This window comes from Podarcis gaigeae, assembly GCF_964106915.1.
Source record: "Podarcis gaigeae genome assembly, chromosome: 1".
Classification (NCBI taxonomy): domain Eukaryota; kingdom Metazoa; phylum Chordata; class Lepidosauria; order Squamata; family Lacertidae; genus Podarcis; species Podarcis gaigeae.
The window spans coordinates 105,632,066-105,655,813 of record NC_139678.1 but is presented as its reverse complement, the minus strand read 5'-3'; the positions used below and the strand labels follow the sequence as shown (position 1 = coordinate 105,655,813).

General features: G+C 46.4%; 1 protein-coding gene across 1 annotated transcript in view; it reads right to left on the bottom strand.

Annotated features, from left to right (window-relative positions):
- The window catches only part of GALNT5 (polypeptide N-acetylgalactosaminyltransferase 5), a 35,255-nt gene extending 11,731 nt beyond the window's left edge, over positions 1-23,524 (bottom strand). The window contains exons 1-8 of the mRNA XM_083706909.1: positions 21,522-23,524; positions 10,894-11,060; positions 9,031-9,150; positions 7,526-7,661; positions 6,470-6,589; positions 5,168-5,285; positions 4,007-4,330; positions 1,041-1,121 (exon numbers count right to left, since the gene is read on the bottom strand). Coding sequence (XP_083563035.1) covers positions 1,041-1,121; positions 4,007-4,330; positions 5,168-5,285; positions 6,470-6,589; positions 7,526-7,661; positions 9,031-9,150; positions 10,894-11,060; positions 21,522-22,834 — 2,379 coding nt within the window. The 5' untranslated portion in view covers positions 22,835-23,524. The remainder of the gene's footprint in view (positions 1-1,040; positions 1,122-4,006; positions 4,331-5,167; positions 5,286-6,469; positions 6,590-7,525; positions 7,662-9,030; positions 9,151-10,893; positions 11,061-21,521) is intronic.
- Between the last annotated feature and the right edge of the window lie 224 nt (positions 23,525-23,748).

Genomic DNA, 23,748 nt, shown 5'->3' with positions numbered 1-23,748 from the left:
CCTCAGTATGCAAATGCCTGCATTTTGCATACTGAGGGATTCAGCTGCATACTGGAAAGGCCAATCTAAAGCAGCTTTCGAAATTCGCCATACGCCAGGTGCATTTTGCATCTGGCTACTGGCCACTTGAAACCAAGTGAAGATGCCTGGGAAGCAGGATGGGGCCTGATGTCTCCACCATCTGGAGCTACATGCCTGGGGATCCTTGGATCTGAATGCTTTCCACACACTTGGAACACAACCTGCAGAATCCTATCCATTATATTTTATCTGCACAGTCAGAATGACTTCCAGGAACCAAAAAGTCATATTGAAAAACACGACTTGCCCAAAAATGGCAACTAGGCGTTCCGTTTTGGTGATGGTAACCCTGGTTTATGGAGTTATTTTGCTGCCTGGCTTTTATATCTTCTAACACTGACCTAAAGGCAACCTGTGAAATGGGTAGAGCTGCTGAGACGCTTTTCTACGATCCTGGGATAAACATCAGACTGCGGTTTCAACTAATTTTAATACTGCAGTTTGATATTGTTGTTACCTGTATTTACAGGTGAAGGGTAGGCATGAAACCTGCCTTTGGTTTGGTGGGTGAAAAACGCGTCTCACCCGTGGCACTTCGCAATGGTTTGAACGGGAAAAGGAACTGGATTGTTTGGAATAAGCCGTTAGTGCAAGAAGTAGTAACCAACCCCATGAAAATATTACATATCTTTTATGCTTCCTGGAAGCTGCAGGAAATGGAGCGGGGATAATCTGGCTTCCAGAGGCCACTTATGTGCCACTCGCCAGTGCCACTGGTTTGTGACTTCACTGGAGACTGGGCTACAGATTCCACTCCATCATCTGTGCCTTCCGGTAACTATAAAAGGGCCTTCTTGCATCTCCCGAAAGTGAGGGAAGCCTAGCTGTGGGCCCAGCAGGAAGACTGCGCCCAGTATTAGCCTCCCAAGTTGAAATTTCAAAAAGGGCATTAAAGAAAAGCAACCATATTGGGCCTCCAATATGAAAAAATGCAACACGAAGGCAATAAACAGTCTTACCTTGTTATTAACGTCACATGTTTCAAAAGCCAGGCTAGATGTATTCACAGTGATGCATTTAGCCAGTGCTATGTTAATGATCTAAAATAAAACAAGCAAATTGAAGCAAAAGGTTAGAAATGTGATGTCAAAGTGGGCGTAAAGACCCTGAAGAAGGAATGCAGCATTATTATTTTTTTTTTTAAAAACCAAATTCAATATCTAGAGGTGGGCAATAGCCACTGGAGCTCCTCTACCCCATTTCTGGCATTTGATGGGTATTTCGTAAGTTGAAACATAGTCATTGAAGGTGATCAATCAGATTGGGCTCACTTTTAATTAGTTGGCCTGAGCATCTGAGGCTATTTTGACAGGTGTGTGACAGCTAACAGGGAAAGAAAAAGAAAATGTAAAAGATGGCCTTTTCTTTTTAACAACTTGGCAGCGCTTGTTTATTAAATTGTTAGCTGTCTTTGTTATCTCATTAAAAAGTTTAGGTGGCATGCAAATTGTTTCTAATCAGTTTCAAATTCTTGTGTTTCTGGACAGCCCTAAAATCAACCCTTTTTTCTGTTTTGGAAGTATGAAAACTTTCATTCTACTGATTCAAATGCTGTAATTCAGGTTTGTTTTCAGGCTGGAGGGAGCAATGATGACTTATCTCTATTTGCTGCAGCCCCCTATCAGCAAACCTAAGCCAGGGACAGGTAAAAAGAGCAATTCTCCACAGCTGACCTTATGCAGTCAATTGGGTTGCCCAACCCATCGTAATAGCAATCTTCCATCTTGAGATTACCTTGCCTAAGCAAGACTAATTTGGAGTTTTAAACAAAAATCTTCTGGGTTAATGATGTGCACTGTAATTTGTTAATGCAAAGGTCAACAAAATAAATATAAATAAGTGGCTAAGCCCTCCTGCTGTCACCAGATCTCAGTTTGTTAATGGATTTGGGGGATGAGTGACTGATTGCATTTTGCAATTTTTACCGCTGTGTACTAAGTGGCCTATCAAGGATCTCTTTTCAACTCTCTCATCACAACACCTTCTCTAGCCCAGGGTCAGGGATGGGGAACCTGAAGCCTTCCAGATATTTGCTGGACTACAGCTCCCAGTATCCCCGACCACGGGTCATGAAGCCTAGGGCTTGGAGTGCAGCAACATCTGGGAGCCCACAGGTTCCCAATTTCTCTTCATTATGGCATAGAGCACTGCACTCTCTCACTTTCTCTGTACACCTATTGGCCCTGTATAAACAAGGAAAGGTCAGAGTTCTTGTGATGGCCAGGCACAGAAAAGCTCCTGCAACATCACAGGTCTATGTCTGCTGTCATGGAATGAAAGGAGGAGACACGACAGGGGCAGAAGGAACACTATGAAAATATGCATAAGGTGCAAAGCAGGAGTGGGGAATCTTTGACCCTGATAAAACTACAACTCCCATCAGCACCAGCAACACAATTTTCATGCCCTCTCTCCTAATTACAGCTTATAAATTAGCACTGAAATTGGATGGTGGGCACAGAAAGTTCATCAGGAAGCCACATCACTACTTTACGGAAGAAAATTTTGGGTTTGGGATAAGGTACCAAAATGCCAATTTTATTCCAGAAACTGGAGGAAAATGGGATTCTACTGCACTCTAGTGGCTGCAAGCAAGAAGTCTGAGATCTGAGAGGAAGTTGAGCCTCGGTGATTTGAGTTAGGAATGTAAGAAGAAGAAGAAAAACAAACCAAACTAAGATCTTTTAAGCACCAATACTCTAGGGCAAATATCTAAAATATCAACAACTCTTCTTTAGCTGTTAATCGTTACTGCAGGGGCTACCGACACTAGGCTGCTCCCGACATCTTCCCTTGGCTTCACCCAAAGCTCCTCCTCCCTGACAGATTCCAGTGCTTTAAATGGGCACAGCTACTTCAGCTACAACAGCTGAATAGAACCTTCATCTTCAGAGGTCTCTGAAAAACTAGGTGCTGGGGACAAACAGCAGGGTCCAATGCCCTGCTCAAAAGCTTCTCAGAAGCATTTGGGTGGTCACTAGTGAATGCAGAATTCTGGACCAGATGCCTTAGCTCAGTTGGTTAGAGCGTAGTGCTGAGAATGCCATGGTTGCAGGTTCAATCCCCGCATGGGGCAGCTGCGTATTCAATTCCAATGCAGGGAATTGAACTAGATGATCCTCAGGATCCCTTCCAACACTACAATTCTAAGATAAGTGAGTAGCTTCAGCTCACAAACCAAGCCCAAGGCAGAGAGGTGGGGTCTGGGCCCCAAGGTAAAAGGTACCCCTGCCCGTACGGGCCAGTCGTGTCCGGCTCTAGGGTTGTGCGCCCATCTCACTTAAGAGGCCAGGGGCCAGCGCTGTCCGGAGACACTTCCGGGTCATATGGCCAGCATGATGAAGCTGCTCTGGCGAGCCGGCACCAGCGCAGCACACGGAAACGCCGTTTACCTTCCAGCTATAAAGCGGTACCTATTTATCTACTTGCACTTAAGGGTGCTTTCGAACTGCTAGGTGGGCAGGAGCTGGGACGGAAAGACGGGAGCCCACCCCGCCGTGGGGATTCGAACCACCGACCATGCAATTGGCAAGCCCTAGGCACTGAGGTCTTACCCACAGCGCCACCCGCGTCCCTCTGGGCCCCAAACATCAACCCATTTAATATATTGCAACACATGCAAAATCCACCAGGATCTTTCCCCCCACATTAATTTCCCACTCATCCTTTGGACATGAGTTCATCTCCTTAGATCCTCTGATCCTCCAGATGTTGTTCGATTCCATCTCTCTCCAGCTTTAGTCAACGTTGTCCATGGTCAGGGATGACGCAGCTGTAGTCCAACAACATCTGGAGGGCCAGATGTTCCTCAGCTCTGGGCTACCAAACAGGCAAATATCACACGAAAGACATAAAATTTTAGACGATGATGTGTCAAGTTGACATTAGCCCAAGGGGCACATTGGAGTTGGGAAATTGAACATACCAGCCCACTAGCTTTCACAAGGGGGGCCTCTAAATCAGGGTAGACGTTCTCCAGGTACCATTTGAAGCTTTTGCACTGAAGCTGCTTCCTCAGTTCTCTCTGCTGAGTCAAATCCCCGACGTCCAGGTTCTTTTGGATGAGGTGATAACCATGTCCATAGAAGAGATCTTTGTATTCATCCAGCCAAACCTCTGCAACTCGGGCCAAATTCCGCTCCACCGTGGTAAGGCGGTCTTTAGGGAAGGAGTAGGGGTTGTCATTCCTGAAAATGTGGCCCACTCTGGAACACGGGGTGATTTCTATTTCCCCTCCACACATCCAAACCTGGTGAAAAAGAGGTAGGATAACACTTCATGAGGCAACCACTGGCCAATGGATTCTGTCGTGTAATATGCCTTCGGGTGCATCTGGATAGGGAAGGTTTAGAACAACTTGCTGTTGATAATTATGTAAGGGGATTCCATAGCACACCAGCTCAGTTCAGACAGCATGCCTAACCATAGTTTACAGTAAATGTGGCTTAAGATCCCAAACCACAGTTGGAGCTTCTGTATGTACAGGCAACCTGTGGTCTGTTTTTGTTTTATATCTGCTCAGCACTACAGTCTCCAGTTGCAATGGCCTTCAGAGGCACAACAATGGCTGTTAACAATGGTTTGTCAATTCAGACGTCACACCAATGAGAGATAGCACAAATCATGGCTTGCAAATCCATTTCCCATTCTAATTTGCCACTGGATCACAACCCATGATCTATCAGTTCACATAAAACATTAACCATGTTGAATGTTTCTTAACCATGGTTTCATATGTGGTATCTGACATGAGCCATTGTATTATTTAGTGCTTTTTGCCTAGGATTTTATTTTAATCTATTGCATGAAAGCTATATTTTGTTAAAGGTGCATACATCTTACAAAGCACCCTCAAGTTTAAAATGTGATTGCTGGGGGGACGTGACGGAATAATATGTAAATATAACAGATACAATATACTGCTTGCCCTGATGCAGTCATTTTTGACCATTTATTTCTACTAAGGAGCATCTGAAACCATCTATATATGCAGGACTGCTACTGTGATATGACCATTAATGTGATTATGAATGTGATTCAAATAAATTGGGGTGGGGGGAATACTGTTACAGTTAATGCAACATACCTTGAATGAGATCTCCATGTTTTCACCTCCCCAAACATCAAGGCCAGGATCATATGCCCCAAGTTCAAAAAAGTACTTCTTATCAATAGAAAATAACCCACCTGCCATCACAGGACACCTAGTAATTGAAACATAATTTAGGATTATACATTGTGCTTTAAAAGAAAATACAGATTTTGCTACCACATGAATTTTAGGGGATGCGGGTGGCGCTGTGGGTTAAACCACAGAGCCTAGGGCTTGCCGATCAGAAGGTCGGCAGTTCGAATCCCTGCAACTGGGTGAGCTCCCATTGCTCAGTCCCTTCTCCTGCCAACCTAGCTGTTCGAAAGCACGTCAAAGTGCAGGTAGATAAATAGGTACTGCTCCAGCGGGAAGGTAAACGCCGTTTCCATGCACTGCTCTGGTTCGCCAGAAGCGGCTTAGTCATGCTGGCCACATGAGCTGGAAGCTGTACGCCGGCTCCCTCGGCCAGTAAAGCGAGATGAGTGCCACAGCCCCAGAGTCGGCCACGACTGGACCTAATTGTCAGGGGTCCCTTTACCTTTATCTTTACCACATGAATTTTAACAATGCTCCATGTGCTTACATCAGAGTTCCCTTTATGACTTCCAGGATGAATTAGATCTGCTCGTCCCCACCCACAAAAACTTAACAGCAGGCTCTGCCACTGTTTATAAACTCTAAAATATAATCTTTTTTATATGATGGAAGTCTTGAATTTGGTGTAGATGACTTGCCTTGCAAATGCACAGTTTGGGTGCAATTGCATGTAGCCAAACATAGCATTAGGTTCCTTGCACAGGTGGTAGTTTTAACATGTTTATAAACTGACATCTCCCTATTTGTATGATGCATACTTTAAATAAATCAGGAGTTGATGTTGATGGACTATGACTCCTATCATCCCTGAACACCCTGGCTATGCTGGAGAGTTGCAGTTCAACAACATGGAGGTACCACGTTGGCCTTCCTGCTTTCCTATTCCAGGAAATTGTGGCTGAACTGAAGCTTCAAGCATCCCTGACCGTGTTGGCTATGGGCTGATGGGAGTTGGGACTCCAACAACTCTGGTCTAGAGGCCCAGTGTTTACCCAACCTTGTTCTTTGTATGGGATCCACACAGCTGAACTCGCTGTGTTTTAATGATGCTAGTTTGCACTCAGGAAAGAGCAGGGTTGCACACCCAACAAATGTTACCTATGTTTTGCAAACCTGAGTAATATACGCCTTTCTCCCAACTTGTGGGTTTAGTGCTTAAGGAGCAATTCTGTCAACAAAAGCGTAACAGCATAAATTTACCTAATTATATCGGTGTCCTTAATCCCATTTTTCAAGATGACATCTGGAGGAATGGGCTTCCATCCAAAATTCATTGGCCATGTAAATACACCACGCTGAAAGCTGTCCACGGTCATGTAGCTAAGGAATGGAAGTCACAACAGGAATTAACTTCAGAAACAAAAGCTGTGTCTGAAAAGGGTAACTGTAACTTGAATGATATGCTTTTAAAGGGGAGGGGCTGTTAATGGATCCCATGGGTAACATTAAAACACATACTCTCACAAAATTATGAGCTTTTAAAACATGCGGTGAAATGTATAACATCCTTTAAAAATAGTTTTTTAATTCTTGGTGTAACATCTTTTCCTGTTTGCAATTTATTTTTGAAACTGTCACAACCAGAAGATGCTTAAGAAGATAAAAGGTAGAAAAGATTGGTTCCAAAACGTAGAAGGGAAACCTGTGGTCTTCCAGATGTTGTTGGACTGGCACTGGCCATGTTGGCTAAGGGTGATGGGAACTGGAATCTAACAACATCTGTAAGGCTACAGGTTCCCCATCCCTGCCAAGAAAAATGATCCATGTGATCCATTAATAGTCCACATGTATCATTAATAGACTATGAAGAATTGGACAGGAAGGATTCGAAACCTCCAGGATCAGAGATTCTCAGAGGACTGGGGTAAATATATGAATTATTTGAAAAGCAATTGTAATCCACAGATCACGCTAGTAGGATTCCAAGAAGTTTTGTAAGGAGGACTATGCAAAATATTGCAGAGAAAACTATGATAAGAATTATTAGTGATGTATTTAATGTAATACTGAAAATAATGAAATGCAGATTACGTGAGAAAGACTGGAAAATCTTCAGATGCAGTTAATGGAAGTCCAAAACATTGTATAAGATAAGAAAGTATGATATATGATTTTTGGAAATTATTTGTAAAAATCAATAAAAATATTTTTTTAAAAAGAAAAAAGAAAGAAAAATGATCCACGTGAATAAGTATTTCCCCCTGTGCATGGATTACCAAGGCGGGACCAGAACAAATATGGAGGCATCAAAATTACCTCATATCTTTGTCACTGATGACTTCAATAACAGGACAGGCAACTTTCTTCCTATTCAAACGGATTCTGTCCAGGAGGGGCTCCAGCCATCCTACGTTGCATTCCACATGAGAATCTAAGAATGTTAGTACGTCACCTAGAGAAGAAAATAAAAAGGAGCTAATTCCATTGCAGAAGGTGAAGTGGAACAACTCTGGAAAGTTCTCACTCCAGGGATAGGGAACCTGCAGCCTTCCGGATAATGCAGCAGTCCAACTCCCATAAGCCCCAGGTACCCTAAGTGAATGGCTCGAAAATATGGGAATTGTAGGCCAGCACACTCTGAAAGCCCACAGGCTCCTCATCCATCGTACTTGATAGCCTCTTGTGAAAACATTGCTGGGTGTGTGTATGTGATAATAGTTTCTTGGTGTCCTACTGAAGAAAGAGATCTAGGGGAACATCCACACACAGCCAGCGAGGACAATGCCCAACTCACTGTTTCTCAGCTTAAGTAAGAGTGCTTCCACGCAGCAGTTTTTTGTGGACTTGGTGCTGCTCATGCACACAAGTTTTGTGTAGCATTGACATGATGTCACCCTCATCATAATGACATCCTACTCACCCTCCCTCAGATTTTCACACAGAAACAGCAAAGGGGAAATAACAGTCAACCAGTGCAGACAACAGGGAGCTAGATGGACCAATGATGTGACTCAGTATAACATAGATTAAAATGTTGCTGTTCCACATCACCTGGAGAAACCTGTGTTTACATTGGGATGCACCCAGGACCCCCTTCTCCCAGTGCACCTTGTTTTCCCTCAGTGAAATCTTCACATATCCCAGTTGTATTGTCTGTAGTGGTTTCATGACTCCTTGTAAGCTAAGATCACCTGTGTGACTGATTCAGCAAGCACTGTCCTCATTTTCAGTTAGTCTTGTTTGCCCCCTTCCCCCATGTCATCATCAGGGAACAATAATCTCTGTGATTTTAAAATGTTTTTACAGTTGATACCAGAAAGGGGGAATGCTGAAAGCACCAAATAAAGATTTTTTTTTAAAAAAATGAATGTTCTCACAGTTAAAGAGGTTTTCAGGAAATGTTTTTAAAACATATTTCAACTCACTATTTTGGGGGGGGGGCAAAAGGAAGAGAATATTTGGTGCCACCTTTGTAGTACTACTGAATCTACATGACTGGTGGGGGGAAATATCTGCCTTCTATTATTCTGATTTTAGTGCACGTTTTAAAATTGTTTGGCGATCAGGCACAGTCCAGTGAAGGTTAAGTATGCCTACATCCCAATGAATTAAAGCCATATTCTTACGCACACTTTTCTGGGAGAGAGCCCCATTTAGCAGAATGGCACTTAACTTCTGATTGGACCCATTCAGTTCCACTGATGTCAGTGCAATGAGTCAAATTTCCACTGGATTGCTTCCACTGACTTCTGTCTTTTATTAAACAACAACAACAGCAAATAACAAACTGCACTTTGATGATAAAATGCAACTCTTCTTACCTTTGGCAATCTCTGCTCCCGCTAGTCTAGCTCGTATTAAACCATGCCTTTCCTTGAGATGAAGGATCCGGACTTTGGGAAACTGGGCCATGTACTGGTCTAGTTTGTCCTTGAGGTATGCTAAAACAGAACAGAAGAGAAGCAAGGAAATGGACCACAGATTCGTGCCTATGAGCAAGGAATAAAGAGGAACCAACCAACCCTCAGCCACTGCCACTTGTTCAGACTGTTGGAGGAGAGACACTGGAAAACAAACATTGGTTCCCTTCTTCTGACAGCCATGACAGGGACGGTGGACCCCCTTCCCCTGGCTCCCCACCCAACACTCACTTGCTGCCATGTTACCTTCATTACATATGAATTGTCGCCTCCCAAAAATACTTTGCTTTTTCAGCACTAATTGACACATTTCTTTCCTTTCAATAATCCTCCCAAAGTTAACATCTCTTAAGCTGCATCCATAGTGCAACTACATGGCGGTTTCTCTCAAGCTGAGTGGAGAAGTGATAACTCACATAAGATTTCAACTGAACGTTACAAGAAACATTTTAACATTAAGAACAGTTAGACACCAGAACAATTATCAGAGGGGTGGGACTGGGGCTCCTCCTTACCGGAGGTCTTCCAAGAAGACTGGTCACCCATCTGCTGGGATGCTCTAGCTATGGATTAATTGCATTGATTAAGGGCATTAGATTGAGTGATGGACTTGCCATAAGGCCCCAGTAAGAGGTAGAATCAAATCTATGATCATCAGAAGAAACCACCCCACAGAACAGTGGGTCCCTGGTCTGTCCTCTTTTAGGCCAAATATACTTTCAGGATAAGGGACGTGGGTGGTGCTGTGGTCTAAACCTCAGAGCCTAGGGCTTGAAGATCAGAAGGTTGGCAGTTCGAATCCCCACGACGGGGTGAGCTCCCGTTGCTCGGTCCCTGCTCCTGCCAACCTAGCAGTTCAGAAGCATGTCAAATTGCAAGTAGATAAATAGGTACCGCTCCGGCGGGAAGGTAAACGGCATTTCCGTGCGCTGCTCTGGTTTGCAAGAAGAGGCTTAGTCATGCTGGCCACATGACCCGGAAGCTGTATGCTGGCTCCCTCGGCCAATAAAGCGAGATGAGCGCCACAACCCCAGAGTCGTATGCAACTGGACCTAATGGTCAGGGGTCCTTACTTTCAGGATACTCGTACAGTCGTACCTTGGATCTCAAACACTTTGGCTCCTAAACAGATCAGCTCCCAGATCGAATCCTGGAAGTGAATGTTCTGGTTTTTAAACATTATTTTGGAAGCCGAACGTCCAACGGGGCTTCCGCGGCTTCCGATTGGCTGCAGGAACTTTGGTTTCCAAACATTTTGAAAGTTGAATGGACTTCCGGAATGGATTCCGTTCAACTTCCAATGTACAACTGTATTCTAATTGCCTTTCTATCTATATAGCTATATCTATATCTATATATAGAAACAAAATGTCATCTATAGGAACCACACCAAACAAAACAAAACCAATTTGAGCTCACAAGGAAATGTAAGGCAACAGAATTTCACTAGAATATCACAACAACCACTTGTATTAAGTTACATTTGTTTTATTGTTTTTATCTTGGTATTTAGTGATAGTTTCACACATATTTGTTTTTTCATTGGGTTTGTGTATTTTAGTCACGATTTATATATAATTGGACTGGTTTGAGTTTTGTTTTGTTCTTTGGGATTTTTTTGAGCAAATTTTCTAAATAAATAAACAAATGGCAACCTTAAAAACAAAACAAAACAAAAAACCCAACAGCATTTTTAAAAGAGCAAAACGGCTTGGAAAACAGGACACTCAGTAAGCCGAAACACACTGGGAAACACCAACCAACCTTTTGTGCTGAAGTCATCCACCAGAATAACCTCTTTAATAAACTGAGGAGGGGAGCGGTTGAGGACACTGTGAACAGAGCGCAAGAGAGTGGACCACACTTCATCAACGAAGCATATGATGATGCTGGTGGTGGGAAGGTTGTTGTGGACAAGAAGATCTCTACATCTGTAGCAAACAGAAACAGGCATAAATGGCACTGAAGCCGCGCACACACATGAGTAAAAGCACATGCAAAAAAGAATGGAGGGTTGGCGTTTCTAACAACTTGCCATAAAACATTTTACCTCAAGATTGCCTCACCCTTTATATACTAGGTCGATCACTGTGCTCAGCAGAAGGGGGTCTCTTGCAGACTCTGCTTTACCAGGAAGTCCATTCCATATGATATAGAAACAGGGCCTTTAGCGTGGTTGCACCTACTTTTTGGAATCCCCTCCTCCCATTCTGTAATAGACAGCTGCTGCCTCTGCTGTCTTTTTGGAGCCTACTGACTGCCTTCCTCTTTCAACAAAGCCTTTATCACAGCCTGCATCTGCACTGGAACTATTTCCCACTGTTTTTATGTATGGAAAATGTTTGTAATTGTTTTCTGCTTCTCTTATTTTACAGTTGTAACTGTTTTTTCGATTGTGTATGTTTTTATTTTTTTATTGTTTCAACCTGCCCTGGCAACCCATGATAAAATCCAAATAAATGCTTGTGATGTTTTCAACCAAAAGGAACGAAAGGAACCAAGGAGCAAATTTCCATGTAGCACTATGATGCTGGTCAGCACCGACATCAGGGCTCGAGCAGGCAAGAGAGGAAGTGGGTGTACTTTCCTGTCAGGAGCTAACATCAATAAAAATAGATTATGTTAATGAGTCTCCTTTCATCACCACCATCACCATTATCACCTAGACCAGTGGCACCCAATTAGCTACCGTATTTTTCGCTCTATAAGATGCACTTTTCCCCTCCTCAAAAGTAAGGGGAAATGTGTGTGCATCTTATGGAGCGAATGCAGGCTGCACAGCTTTTGCTGAAGCCAGGAGAGCAAGAGGGATCGGTGCGCACCGATCCCTCTTGCTCTCCTGGCTTCAGGGATAGCCGCTCGAAGCCTCCTGAGCGCAGCGGGAGCGCTCCCACTGTGCTTAGGAGGCTTCGCATTGCTTTCGCTGAAGCCAGAGCAAGACTGCGCACCGATCCCTCTTGCTCTCCTGCCTTCGCTTCACTGGAGAGGCGCTGCACAGCTTTCCCTCTCTGCGCAGCTCCCCTTCAGCGAAGCGGGAGGGAAAATGGAAGGGGCTCCGCTTCTCCTGCCGCTTTGCTGAAGGGGCGCTGCGCAGAGAGGGAGTGAATATTTTTTTTCTTGTTCTCCTCCTCTAAAACTAGGTGCATCTTATGGCCGGGTGCGTCTTATAGAGCGAAAAATACGGTAAGTACTGCAGACTCCCTGTTTTTCAAAAGCCAAGCTACGTAGCCCCTAATGTTTGAAAAACCTGGTATCTCTGTAATAGCTCTTGTTATGTGAATGGTGTCAAGGACGCCCTGTATGGGTTATGCAGACCCCCCTGGGGTCCACCGGCCACCAATTCGGAACAACTGATCTAGTCTACAGCCTGCGTTGCTGCTAGTCAGCTTCTGTGTTTAAGAGAGCTCAGAACAAGCAGGGTGGCCAACCTAGTCTTAAAAAACCAAGACACACAAATGATTTTTCCAGAGGAGTAACTTTTTTTTTTTTTAATAGCTTGGCAAGTGCAGTGTGCTATAATGAACTGGAAGTCAGGAGAAGTGAAAGAGCAGATGTCCTGTGGATTTTGCAGTATATGGAAGCCAGCTGTGGAGGGCGGCGTGTGTGTGAATCCTGTGGTATAAGCTAACAAACAGAAAAAGCAACCAGTGGCTATTTAAAGAGAAAACCAATGCATGGCTTGCCTGCACTCCTGACATCCATCTCACTGCCTGATTGGAACAGGCAACTGTTTATTATCCACCTGCACTGTGACAACCTATGGGCTACCAGCAAAAGCATGGTAGATAAAAAGCACCCAGGAGCCATGGGTAGTCTAAAAAGCTGTGGAGTTGCATGTGGCAGGGTGGAGTAGCAGATACAATATCAGGATCGGGAAAATATGAGTACATATCCTCCCTTAACCATAGATCTCACTGGTCGATTTGGGGACTTTTGGGGTAACACTTCCTCTTAAGAGTTTTTGAGGGCTGGGTGGAGAAATGCAGTGTTTGAAATTAGCCAGGCGCCAGGCGCATTTTGTGCCTGACTACTGACCACTTGCGTCCAAGTGAAGATGCCTGGGTGCCAGGATGGCGCCTGACATCACCAGCTGGAGGTGCATGCCTGGGCAGTTTTGGATCTTGGCTGTTTTCTCACACCACATCCCGTAGAATTCTATCAGTTATGTTTTATCTGCACCATCAGAATGAATTTCTGGAAGCGAAACACTTTTTCTGTACAGCCTGAGCAGGAGCAATGAAAAGCATTATACTAATTGTTGTAGCTTGCCTTCACTTACTCCAGCCCACTGCCCTGCTCACAGTTGTGCAGAATATTCTTACATTTTGAATGGTCCATGTCACCATTAAGAAAAAAAGATGTAGGAGTCGACAAATATATATATGTCCCTGGATAAAGTTCTCAACGCTCTTAACCTAGCTCAAGCTTGTCATCTGAACTAGCCAGATGTTTAACTGATAATCAGTCAAAGACAGCCCATCCTTAAAAATAATTTAAAATAAGACTTTAGAGCCTTCTTGGCCAAAAATGACAGCTAGACATTTCATTTCTGGGAACTGCATCCTTGGTTTTAAGGAGCCATTTGGCACCTAGCTTGTGCATATGAGTTTCTAACACTGGAGAAATGGAATGATGTGATACACACACCTTGGAGGAGGAACAGTAAACGAACGGGAATAACAGCAATGTGTAAAACATGCAGCACAGTTTTAAACACAAAAGAGCTCTTAGACCACCTCAAACACAGTCCCTGTTCTCCCAATGGCCAACCAGATGCCCACAGGAAGTTGACAGGTAGGACCTGAGCTCAGGAGCACTGTCCCCCTCTAGCAGTTTCCAGCGACTGCTTTTCAGAAAAAAAAAAATCCTTCCAGTAGCACCTTAAAGACCAACTAAGTTAGTTCTTGGTATGAGCTTTCGTGTGCATGCACACTTCTTCAGATGCTTTTCATCTCCGATTGTGGCGGCAAAGCACAATGAACTGGACTAATCCTCTTTTAAAGCTGTCCAAGTTGGTCGCTATCACTACCTCCTTGTGGGAGAGAGTTCTGTCCAGTTTAAGTGTGTACTTCGTGAGGAAGCAATTTCTTCCTGGAAGGTTCAAAATGGAACCTCTCTTAGGCCTAGGTACAATGGGCCAAGGGAAATGTAGTTCCCATGGCTCCTCACATGCCCAGGAGCCATGGGAACTATAAACCTATGTTCCTTTGAGTCTAGGATGTCAGCACTAGGGGACTGAAGTGAGCCCTTCTTTTAAATCTCCCCATTGTAGTCACAACCACTACGAGGATAGGAAATGAGAGGAGCAACTGGCAGCATTGCGAACTGGGCTGGACCTGGACTTTGGTTGGCTATGCAGGGAGGGTGAAAAACCACACACAAAAAACAAATTTCAGAGTCTCGTCTAATTACTGTAGTTAAACTAACACTGGGGGCTCCTTAGAACAGAATGCAAGCTCAATACAGTACAGTGGTACCTCTGGTTGCGAACGGGATCTGTTCTGGAGGCCCGTTCACAACCTGAAAAGAACGCAACCCGCATCTGTGCGTCTGCAGGTCATGATTCGTCGCTTCTGCGCATGCGGTCGTTTTGCGTGTCTGCGCATGCGGCGAAACCCGGAAGTAACCCTTTAAGGTACTTCCGGGTCGCCGTGGGATGCAACCTGAAAACTCGCAACCTGAAGCAAACGTAACATGAGGTATGACTGTATTCTGAAGTGATTTTCAGTTTGGAAACAGATACAAACAATCCTAGTTTTATTCCGGAAGAGGTGGAAAATAGATTTCTAGTGCACTCTAGTGGCTGCAGGCCGGATGTGTGAAAATCCTATAAGAAATTACAGTCGTTTCTCCATGCTTCATAGAAGTAGGAATGTGAGAAGATATAAAACACTGAAATGTTAAGACTCCAGCAATAAGGAAAAACAGCTAAAATGCCTATTTAGCACCAACGATACTTCCTTAGCCGGTGTGTAGCCATTCGTCCTTGTTAATCATGATTAAATAAATACACTGTGGAACACTGTGGCTGCCGAGACGGGGAGCCGCAGGGCCAGTTAAGTTAAAGCCTTGAAGTGGGCCAATTATTTTACTGGCAAAAAGGGTACTTTAAATGGAAAATGTAAAAAATGCAAAACAGAACATTGCAACTGCTTCTGAAGCCGTTCCCCAGGCACCCCTGCCATGTAAGGTTACATGGGTGGTGACTGGAGAGGGTCTTCTCAGGTGTTGCATCCCAGCTAGGAAACCTTCCAGTGTGGTGTAGTGGTTAAGAGAGGTAGTCTCGTAATCTGGTGAACCGGGTTCGCGTCTTCGCTCCTCCATATGCATCTGCTGGCTAACCTTGGGCCAGTCACACTTCTTTGAAGTCTCTCAGCCCCACTCACCTCACAGAGTGTTTGTTGTGGGGGAGGAAGGGAAAGGAGAATGTTAGCCGCTTTGAGACTCCTTCGGGTAGTGATAAAGCGGGATATCAAATCCAAACTCCTCCTTCTCCCTGGGGATGCTTCCTGGCAGCCCAATTCAATGCAAGGACTTTGACCAACGCATCCCCTTCTCCTCCTCCCTCTGTGTTTACTACAACTGGTTTTCGTTATTTCTGTTGTGTTTGTAGTCACTTTGAGACATTTCTAAGAGCAAAGCGACTAACTAGCAACCACAATAATATCTGCAAAACTTTTGCTGCTGTTGTTGCTAGCTTGTCAAAATAAAAGCATCTCCTTTCGCTCTACCTAAGCCGGCGAACGCTGATGTCTGCAAAGCAACAAGGTCTGAATGTAGCCCACTAGGCCTATATATCAAGAAGGAACAGAACAAAATCTGCAGATCTGAGGGGGCGATAAAAATTTCTCCCATTTCAATGAATTTGTCATTTCATTTCATGGCAGTAAAAAGGAGGAGGAGGCAAAGGGCTGGGTCAGGTCTGAGTCTTTCCTGCTTGAACAAAAGGCTGAGGGAAAAGCATTTCTCTCCATTCCTATTTGCAATTCATTGGTGGGCTTGATGTAGTGCCTTAAGGGGGGCCTTCGCTCCCTAAGCTCCAATATCTTCAAGGGGATCTTGAGGAGGCCACAACATCCTACCAAAGAACTTCTCGCAGAGTCAATTCTCTCGATTGTTCCTTGAGAATGTTTTATGTGGTTGTTGTTCCCCCATATCCGTATCTTTGCCTCCGTTGCCTCTGGGACGTTTTGTTTGGGGAGACGGCTGGAATTTCCAAGCAGCCCTCACAGCAAGAGAAGTTAGAAAGAGAGAGAGAGAGAGAGAGAGAGAGAGAGAGAGAGAGAGAGATATGGTGGAAAAGACGTTGGAGAGCCACAGCCGTCAGAGTAGAGAATCTTGGCTTGATGAACAAATGGCCTGACCTGGTATAAGGCAGGTACATTCACTGCTGCTATGAGGTAGGCACATGGAAGGTGAACCTGTAATATATGGTGCAAGCATCCCCTCCACTTACATGGGGGTTACGTCACGGGCCCTCATGCACATAAGTGTAATTGCATAAAGTGAGAGAGCCCCCTCTAAAAAGCCTCTAAATCCCTATTCCCCCCTGCTCTCCAGGTCTCTCTCTAATCCAGACCAAAATAACTAGAGTTGAAGCTCTGGAGGCTGGAGGATATGCAGGAAAGTGTCTGGCGGCTGCTCCGCTACCCTGCGTATCAGCTGAGCAGGCGGGGAGGCTGAGCAGCCTAAACAAAGCCTCACTGTGTTATACAGTGGTACCTCGGGATAAGTACTTAATTCGTTCCGGAGGTCCGTACTTAACCTGAAACCGTTCTTAACCTGAAGCACCACTTTAGCTAATGGGGCCTCCTCCTGCTGCTATGCCGCCGGAGCACAATTTCTTTTCTAATTCTGAAGCAAAGTTCTTAAGCTGAAGCACTATTTCTGGGTTAGCGGAGTCTGTAACCTGAAGCGTATGTAACCTGAAGTGTATGTAACCCGAGATACACCACTGTACCAGGATTGTCCTTGCAGTAGAGGAGAGGTGGGGTACCTACACTCCCGGGACAATTTCACCTGAGTGGCAAGGAAGAAGGGGAAAAGGCGGGTGGAGGAAGGGGTAGCAGAACGAGACGGAGAAAAGCAGGTGGGAGGGAGAGAGGAGAGGGGAGAGGGGAGAAAGAAAGAAAGAAAGCCATAACAACTCTGGATTTGGCCCTGGCCCCCCACAAACAAATTGTTCCTGAGGCAATGTAGCCCTTGGCAAAATTCACACCATACATTTAAAACTTATTTCTCCCTCAAAGAACGCTGGGAACAGTAGTTTGTTAAGGGTGCTGGGAATAACAGCTGTCTCTGTATGTGCGACGGGGTAAACTACAGTTCCCACGATTCCTGGGGGCGGGAGACAATATATGCTTTAAATGTATGGTGTGTACACAGACCTCGACAGTAAAAGCATTACCTCAAACCCTGCACTAGGATAAAACAAACTCCCAGGGCATTTTAAATAATTTAAACGAGAAATAGTAGTAGAAGAAGAAGAAGAAGAGAGTGTGTTGTTGTTTTTTAAAAAAAAACCAACAACATCCACCACCCTAGGCAGATTTTAGAGGAAATACTTGTTTGCCAAAGCAAACTTTTCAGCATGTTCACAGTGGAGAAACTTGTTCAGCGCCAACAATACACTCGCACAACTTCCTTGTGGACATACGCAGAGCAAACAAGTTGCTTTGCTGATGTGAACGATGAAAGTTAAGGGTGTCCTGTGTCAGTGGCTGACTGTTTGCTTGTTTGGAGTCTGCGACCGGCCTATCCCAGCAGATACACCCTGACACACTTTGGCAATTGATTTCCCTCATGGGCAGGAATGTTCCTTCTCCAAAGCTGATAAGCTAAGCAAAAAAAAAAAAAAAAAGGAAATCATTGTGCTCCGTATTCAAGGCTGCAAAAAGAAACAGTCTCCTCCCCCCCTTGAGTGAACGAGTGCGTCACTAACTGTTCTTCTAACTTTGCGGTAACAGTGCAGGCTACCTAATCTGATGGACAACTTTCCAGTTTTCTGTGTGTACGCCGATGCCTGAATTAACACTCCCACAGCTGGGACATCTTGACCGAGAAAACCGCAGGCTCATTTCCGTAGACACCACTTCTACTTTGGACTCTGACACAGCGCCCGGAATGCACATGCCCTGCAGATTTATGCTGTTGTGGGACTTTCGATTAAGAAAGAATAGGATAGTGGAACAGCTTACTCCAGTGGCTCAGGCCACAATCCTATGGCCACTTAATGAGGTATTACTCAGGGCCAGACCAGGACATTTTGCTGCCTGAGGCAAAGGGTGAGATGGTGTTCCCTCCTGCACAATTCTATATCGAGAAGCTGACAAGACTGGCCATCAAACCTTACCTCAGCTCTAAAAATGTGAGTCCTCCTATACACCTGAGGGCAGCTAGCTAGCTTAGGGAGCGGCACAGAGCAGGCCGTGTCCTGCTCTGCCCTCTCAGCTTCTACCGCCTGAGGCTGCCGCCTCACTCTGCCTAATGGTAGGACTGGCAACAGCAGGCACATCTATTCACTGAAAATGTTTTACAAGCCACTTTATCTTATCAAAAGGCAATGTAATCAGTGCTAACGAAGCATGACAGATAAAGGGCAAGGAACTAGATCCGGTCAGCTGCCCGGATCCTTCTGTCCCCACCCGCCACGTTTCACGTTGGCGGCCCCTCACCTGTAAAGCCACCTGGCATCAAAATGATTTTGCCCACTGGGTTTAAAATTAAAACTGGAGGAGGGGAATAAGCTTCTCGTGAAACTTTGTAGTGCTAACAATCTGCTGATCTTCGGAGCTTGCACAGAGCCCATACGCAGTGTGGTGCAAGCACCAACCATCAGCTGATTGTCAGGTGTTCAAAGGGATGCGTGCCGTTCTATGAGAGTCCTGCTGGTCAGCTGATGGCCGGGGCTTGCAAAAAAGCAATGCATGGTGCTCCACAAACCCCTTTGGGGCCTAGACACACATCTGACGACATACACGGTCTCTGGGACAGCTCAGTTGTTAGAGCATGATATTCTTAATCTCAGGGTTGTGAGTTTGAGCCCTGTGTTGGTCAAAAGATTCCTGCACTGCAGAGGGTTGGGCTAAATGACCCTTGTGGTTTCTTTCAACTGTACAATTCTATGAAGGGTAGGGCAGATGGGTGACTTGGTTGAGGAAGCTGAGGGGGTGTTCATTAGGCCTGCGGGCTGGAGGTTCCTCAATGCTGCAATTGGCCAACAATTAGATTAGGGAGCAGGTCCTATTGGAATAAGTATGACTGGCTTCTGAGCAAAACTTCTTCAGATTGTGCTGCTTGAATTCAGTGTAAGGGATCAGTGAAGCTCAGGCATCTTCCCATTATTTCTCCCAGCCCTCATACACTTGAGCAGCGGCTGAGCCACGTCCCAATGTTTGAGTTCCTCCACATCGCCCTTCAAAAGCATTGACTTTGTCTCCTCTTACAGCAATGCGCTGGATTTGCCTGGGAGAATTCCCCCACTTAACTCTTGAGAGTTTATAATAATGGCTCTCAGGCTGAACTACTGCGCAAACAGAAAATATTAGAACAATCCACAGCCGCTCTGGAAAATATACCTGCCCCCCCATCTCACTCTATATACTGAGTGCCGCAATCAAGAAATGCAGAGAATCAGCTCGCTCCCAGCATCAAATCCAGCAAGGAAAGCTCCCTCTTGAAGTGCTTCCTTGCCCTCAGAGGAGCTTAACAGATATTCTATATATTGCCAACACATGTCAGAATGATCCACAGTGGAAAAAACCTCATCTTCCAGGATGGAGTCCCAGTGTGATCCCTGGTTAGAGCGATGGACCCTTTGGACCTCCAGATGGCATGGACTACAACTCCCATCATCCTTAACCACTGGACATGCTGGCTGGGGGTGATGGGAGTTGTAGTCCAACAGCTGCTCATGTGCAGAGGCTCCAAGGAAACCTGATTGAGCCCCTAACATGTACATAGCTGTTTGCATGTTGGGGCTTTTTTTGCAACACACACTTGGTAGGAGGAGACATGATGTTGCGGGTGGAGCTAAAAAAGCAACCCCACTCTGAATTAAACACTCCATTGCCCTGCACGTTTTTTTTGTTAATTTTCTTGGGTTACACAGAACACCTCAACAGACCCAAGATCATCCTGTTCCAGGCATTTCTTCAATTCTACTGCCACCTAGTGCCCAGGTTAGGTTAGCACTCAACCAAACCAGAACCTGTTATCTATATACAGTGGTACCTCAGGTTAAGAACTTAATTCGTCCCGGAGGTCTGTTCTTAATCTGAATCTGTTCTTAACCTGAAGACCACTTTAGCTAACGGGGCCTCCCGCTGCCGCTGCGCGATTTCTGTTCTCATCCTGAAGCAAAGTTCTTAACCTGAGGTACTATTTCTGGGTTAGCGGAGTCTGTAACCTGAAGCGTTTGTAACCTGAAGTGTCTGTAACCCGAGGTACCACTGTATACAGTATAGGAAGAACCTATCACCGGACAGTTTATTAATCAAGCCACCACTATAGAGAACAGCTACAATGCCATGAACTATGAAGCCAGGCAATATAGTAATGAAACACTTCATCCTATATACATCCTATAGGTACAGTGATTACCTATCAACAACGTGGTCCTGATTTGGAGAGCGAGTGTGAACCAGAAAACAGGGTTCATTGAGAACCTTAAAAAACTTTAGCTCGATTCTCAGCTTAGCTGCAGGGAAAAGGTAGCATTATTCAGGGACACAGGGATTTCTTTACTATATTATTATCATTTTTGCATGCTAACGTGTGTAAGGCTGGATGTTAAAATTTAAGAAACGGTTATTATAAACACACATATTAAATTAAGGTGTTCATTTGGATTAATTAAGACTATATAGGATGCTTGTTTCCAGTTGATACTTTAAGTTAAAGTGGGAGCAAGTCTTAAAACTTTGTACAATGGTACTTGGTTGTCGAACTTAATCCGTTCCGTGAGTCCGTTTGACCCCCAGAACTGTTCCAAAACCAAGGTGCAGCTTCTGATTGGCTGCAGAAGCTTCCTGTACTCAATCGGAAGCTGCATCGGACATACAGCTTCCAAAAAACGTTCGCAAACTGGAACACTTACTTCCAGGTTTGTGGCGTTCAGGAGCCGATGTGTTTGGGAGCCAAGCCGTCCGACAGCCAAGGTACCACTGTACAAAGTTAGTACTTGCACGCAGTATATGAAAAGCATTGTTGTGGCTTCCCATAAAATGAATAGGAATGGGTTTCTTTTTACACTAAATGTTAATGTTTCCATTGCTGCTCAAGATTTATTGGCAACTAACACGAAGCAACTGGCATAAAATCCATTTGATCTCTGGGCAATTCATGCCAGCCCAAGTCTAGACTTGTGCAAGGCAAGAAATCGGGTCTCTTACCCAGCGGGCCTTGTGTCCTCGATGGCTCGGTCTAGTGGGATGAGGTCACTTAGGAAGACATTGAAGTTCCCCTCCTTCCACCTCCTTTTTGCCTCCTCTTCCTTCTCGCCTGGGACCACCGCAGGGCGCCCATATTGACCCAGCGCTTTGGGATCCCTTGGGGCCAAGGTCCTATCAATGGTCAACACTTTGTGCAGCTTGGCCCTTTCTGTGAAATGGGTCCCATTGGTTTGCCTTGATTGGTCCTGATGGGCTGAACGGGCCCCATCGGCCTTCCCTAGCTCGGCCTTTCCAACTGGAATAACTTTTAGGGTCGCCGCCGCTCCCTTAACAGCGACCTCCTGGGTCGCCCCCGCCGCTCTCGGACCCTCTTGGATTTTGCCCGCAGTCACTCGCGCCTTTTCCCCGACGGCTCTACGTCCTCCGCCTTCGGGAGCCTGCGCGGCCGCGGAGACCACCCGCGCTCCCTCCTTGCTTATAAGCACCACTTGGTTAGGCAGAACGACTTTTGCACCGGCAATTCTGGCCGCCTCCTCCTCGGACAGCTTTCCTGGACGTGGCGCACCCGGAGACTTCTGCGCTACTTCCGAAGCGGCAGGCAAATCCAGGCCCCCGGGCCGTTTTGCAGGGACATTTGGCCCGCTCAGTAGCCCGGGGCTGCCCCGAGGTCCCTCAGATTTGCTTCCGTTGGTGGGCAATCCAGCCAAGGCGCCTTTCTCCCCTAATCCACCTTCGGGTATAAAAACAGCCTCCTCTCTCCTCCTGGATCCCGTGCTTAACTGCCCGGGCCCTTTGGCGGCGACTTTGTTTCCGACGGCAGGCGCGTCGAGCGCCCGCCCCGGCGACCCGCTGGCAAGAGGCGACTTTGTGGGCGGCGGGCGAGGGGAGCCGGCCTTCGCGCTCGATTTCTTCTCCGCGGGGGCGGACGGAGCGTGGTTCCGGACGTCGACGGCGGCCGTCCAGTGCAGGCTGGGAGCTGCTGCCGCCGCTTGGGGGGTTGCGAGCCTCCATTGCGCGCCCGGCTTCCCCCTCTTCTTGCTCGGGCCGCCGCGTCCCTTCTCCTCGAGGCCCCTTGGCAGCGCCCCTGGCGGCGCCTGCAGCTCCTCTCCTCGTCGGGCGCCGTCGAGGCTCTTCTCCCGCCAGCCGCGCAGCCTCTCCCGCCGCACCATCTCCTCCTTGAGGACGCGGGTGTTGATCTCGCCGAAGGAGAGGCGCAGCGCTGCCATGTCGAAGAGCAGCCACACCACCGAGGCGGCGAAGATGAAGGCCAAGGCTCGCCCGCTGCCTCGGAAAAGCTTCCGGAGCTTGTTCATCTCGGCAGAGAGAAAAGTTCTCCTCGGGTCGCTCCGGGCACAGCCGGAGGCGCCTCCTGGGGCCCTCCTTCCCCGCTCGGGAGGCTTGCTAGGCCTGCTGCTCTAGCCGAGGCTGCCGCTCCCGGCTGCCCGCCCTGGGCATTTCGATCTAGGGGGAGCCGCCGCCGCCGCCGCGCCGGCCGCCTGTTGCTCCATGCCTGCGTGGCATCGTCTCCGGGGCTCGGCGCGCGCCTCGCAGCCACGCGGCATGGCCCGAGCGCCCCCGGGGCCACTTGCTGGTTGGTCTGCCCGCCCGCCTGCCTCGCCTCTTCGCCCGGACCCTTCCTTCAGGCTAGGCGCACGCTGCCCTGGCTGGGCTGGGAAGAAACCTTGCAGGCGGCTGCAGCAGATCAGCTGCTGGAGCAATTGCTCCCTTTCTCTCTTCCCGCCTCCCCCACCTCCTCTCTGCTCTCATTCCTCCTCTGTAACCCAACACCTTCCCGGAGCAGCAAACAACCTCCAGCTTTGCAAAGTTCCTGAGAGAGTGCCGCGTGGCTCCTTGGCTGCCGCCACCTCCCGACCTCGAACCGGTTGCGCCTTTGCAAACACTGGCAGCGAAGATCCGCTTTGTGGTTTGAAGCTGGCGATTCCTTGTCACGGGGAAAATTCTCCCTTTCTGATTATTAGTATCGTGATTATTTATTAAATTTGTATTCTTTCCCTTCACCCGAAGATCCCAAGGCGGTTCGCCACAGAAAAATGCAAAATGAAAATACCAAATACAATACATCATAAAACTAAAACAAACCAACCCTGGCTTCCTCAAGAAAAGGGGTCATTTTTGGGACACTATGATAGCTCTTTGAAAAAACAGAGTTGCATGCAGTTCTGGGGTACAGTAAGGATTTCTTTTCCCCATTCATTTTCAATATAGG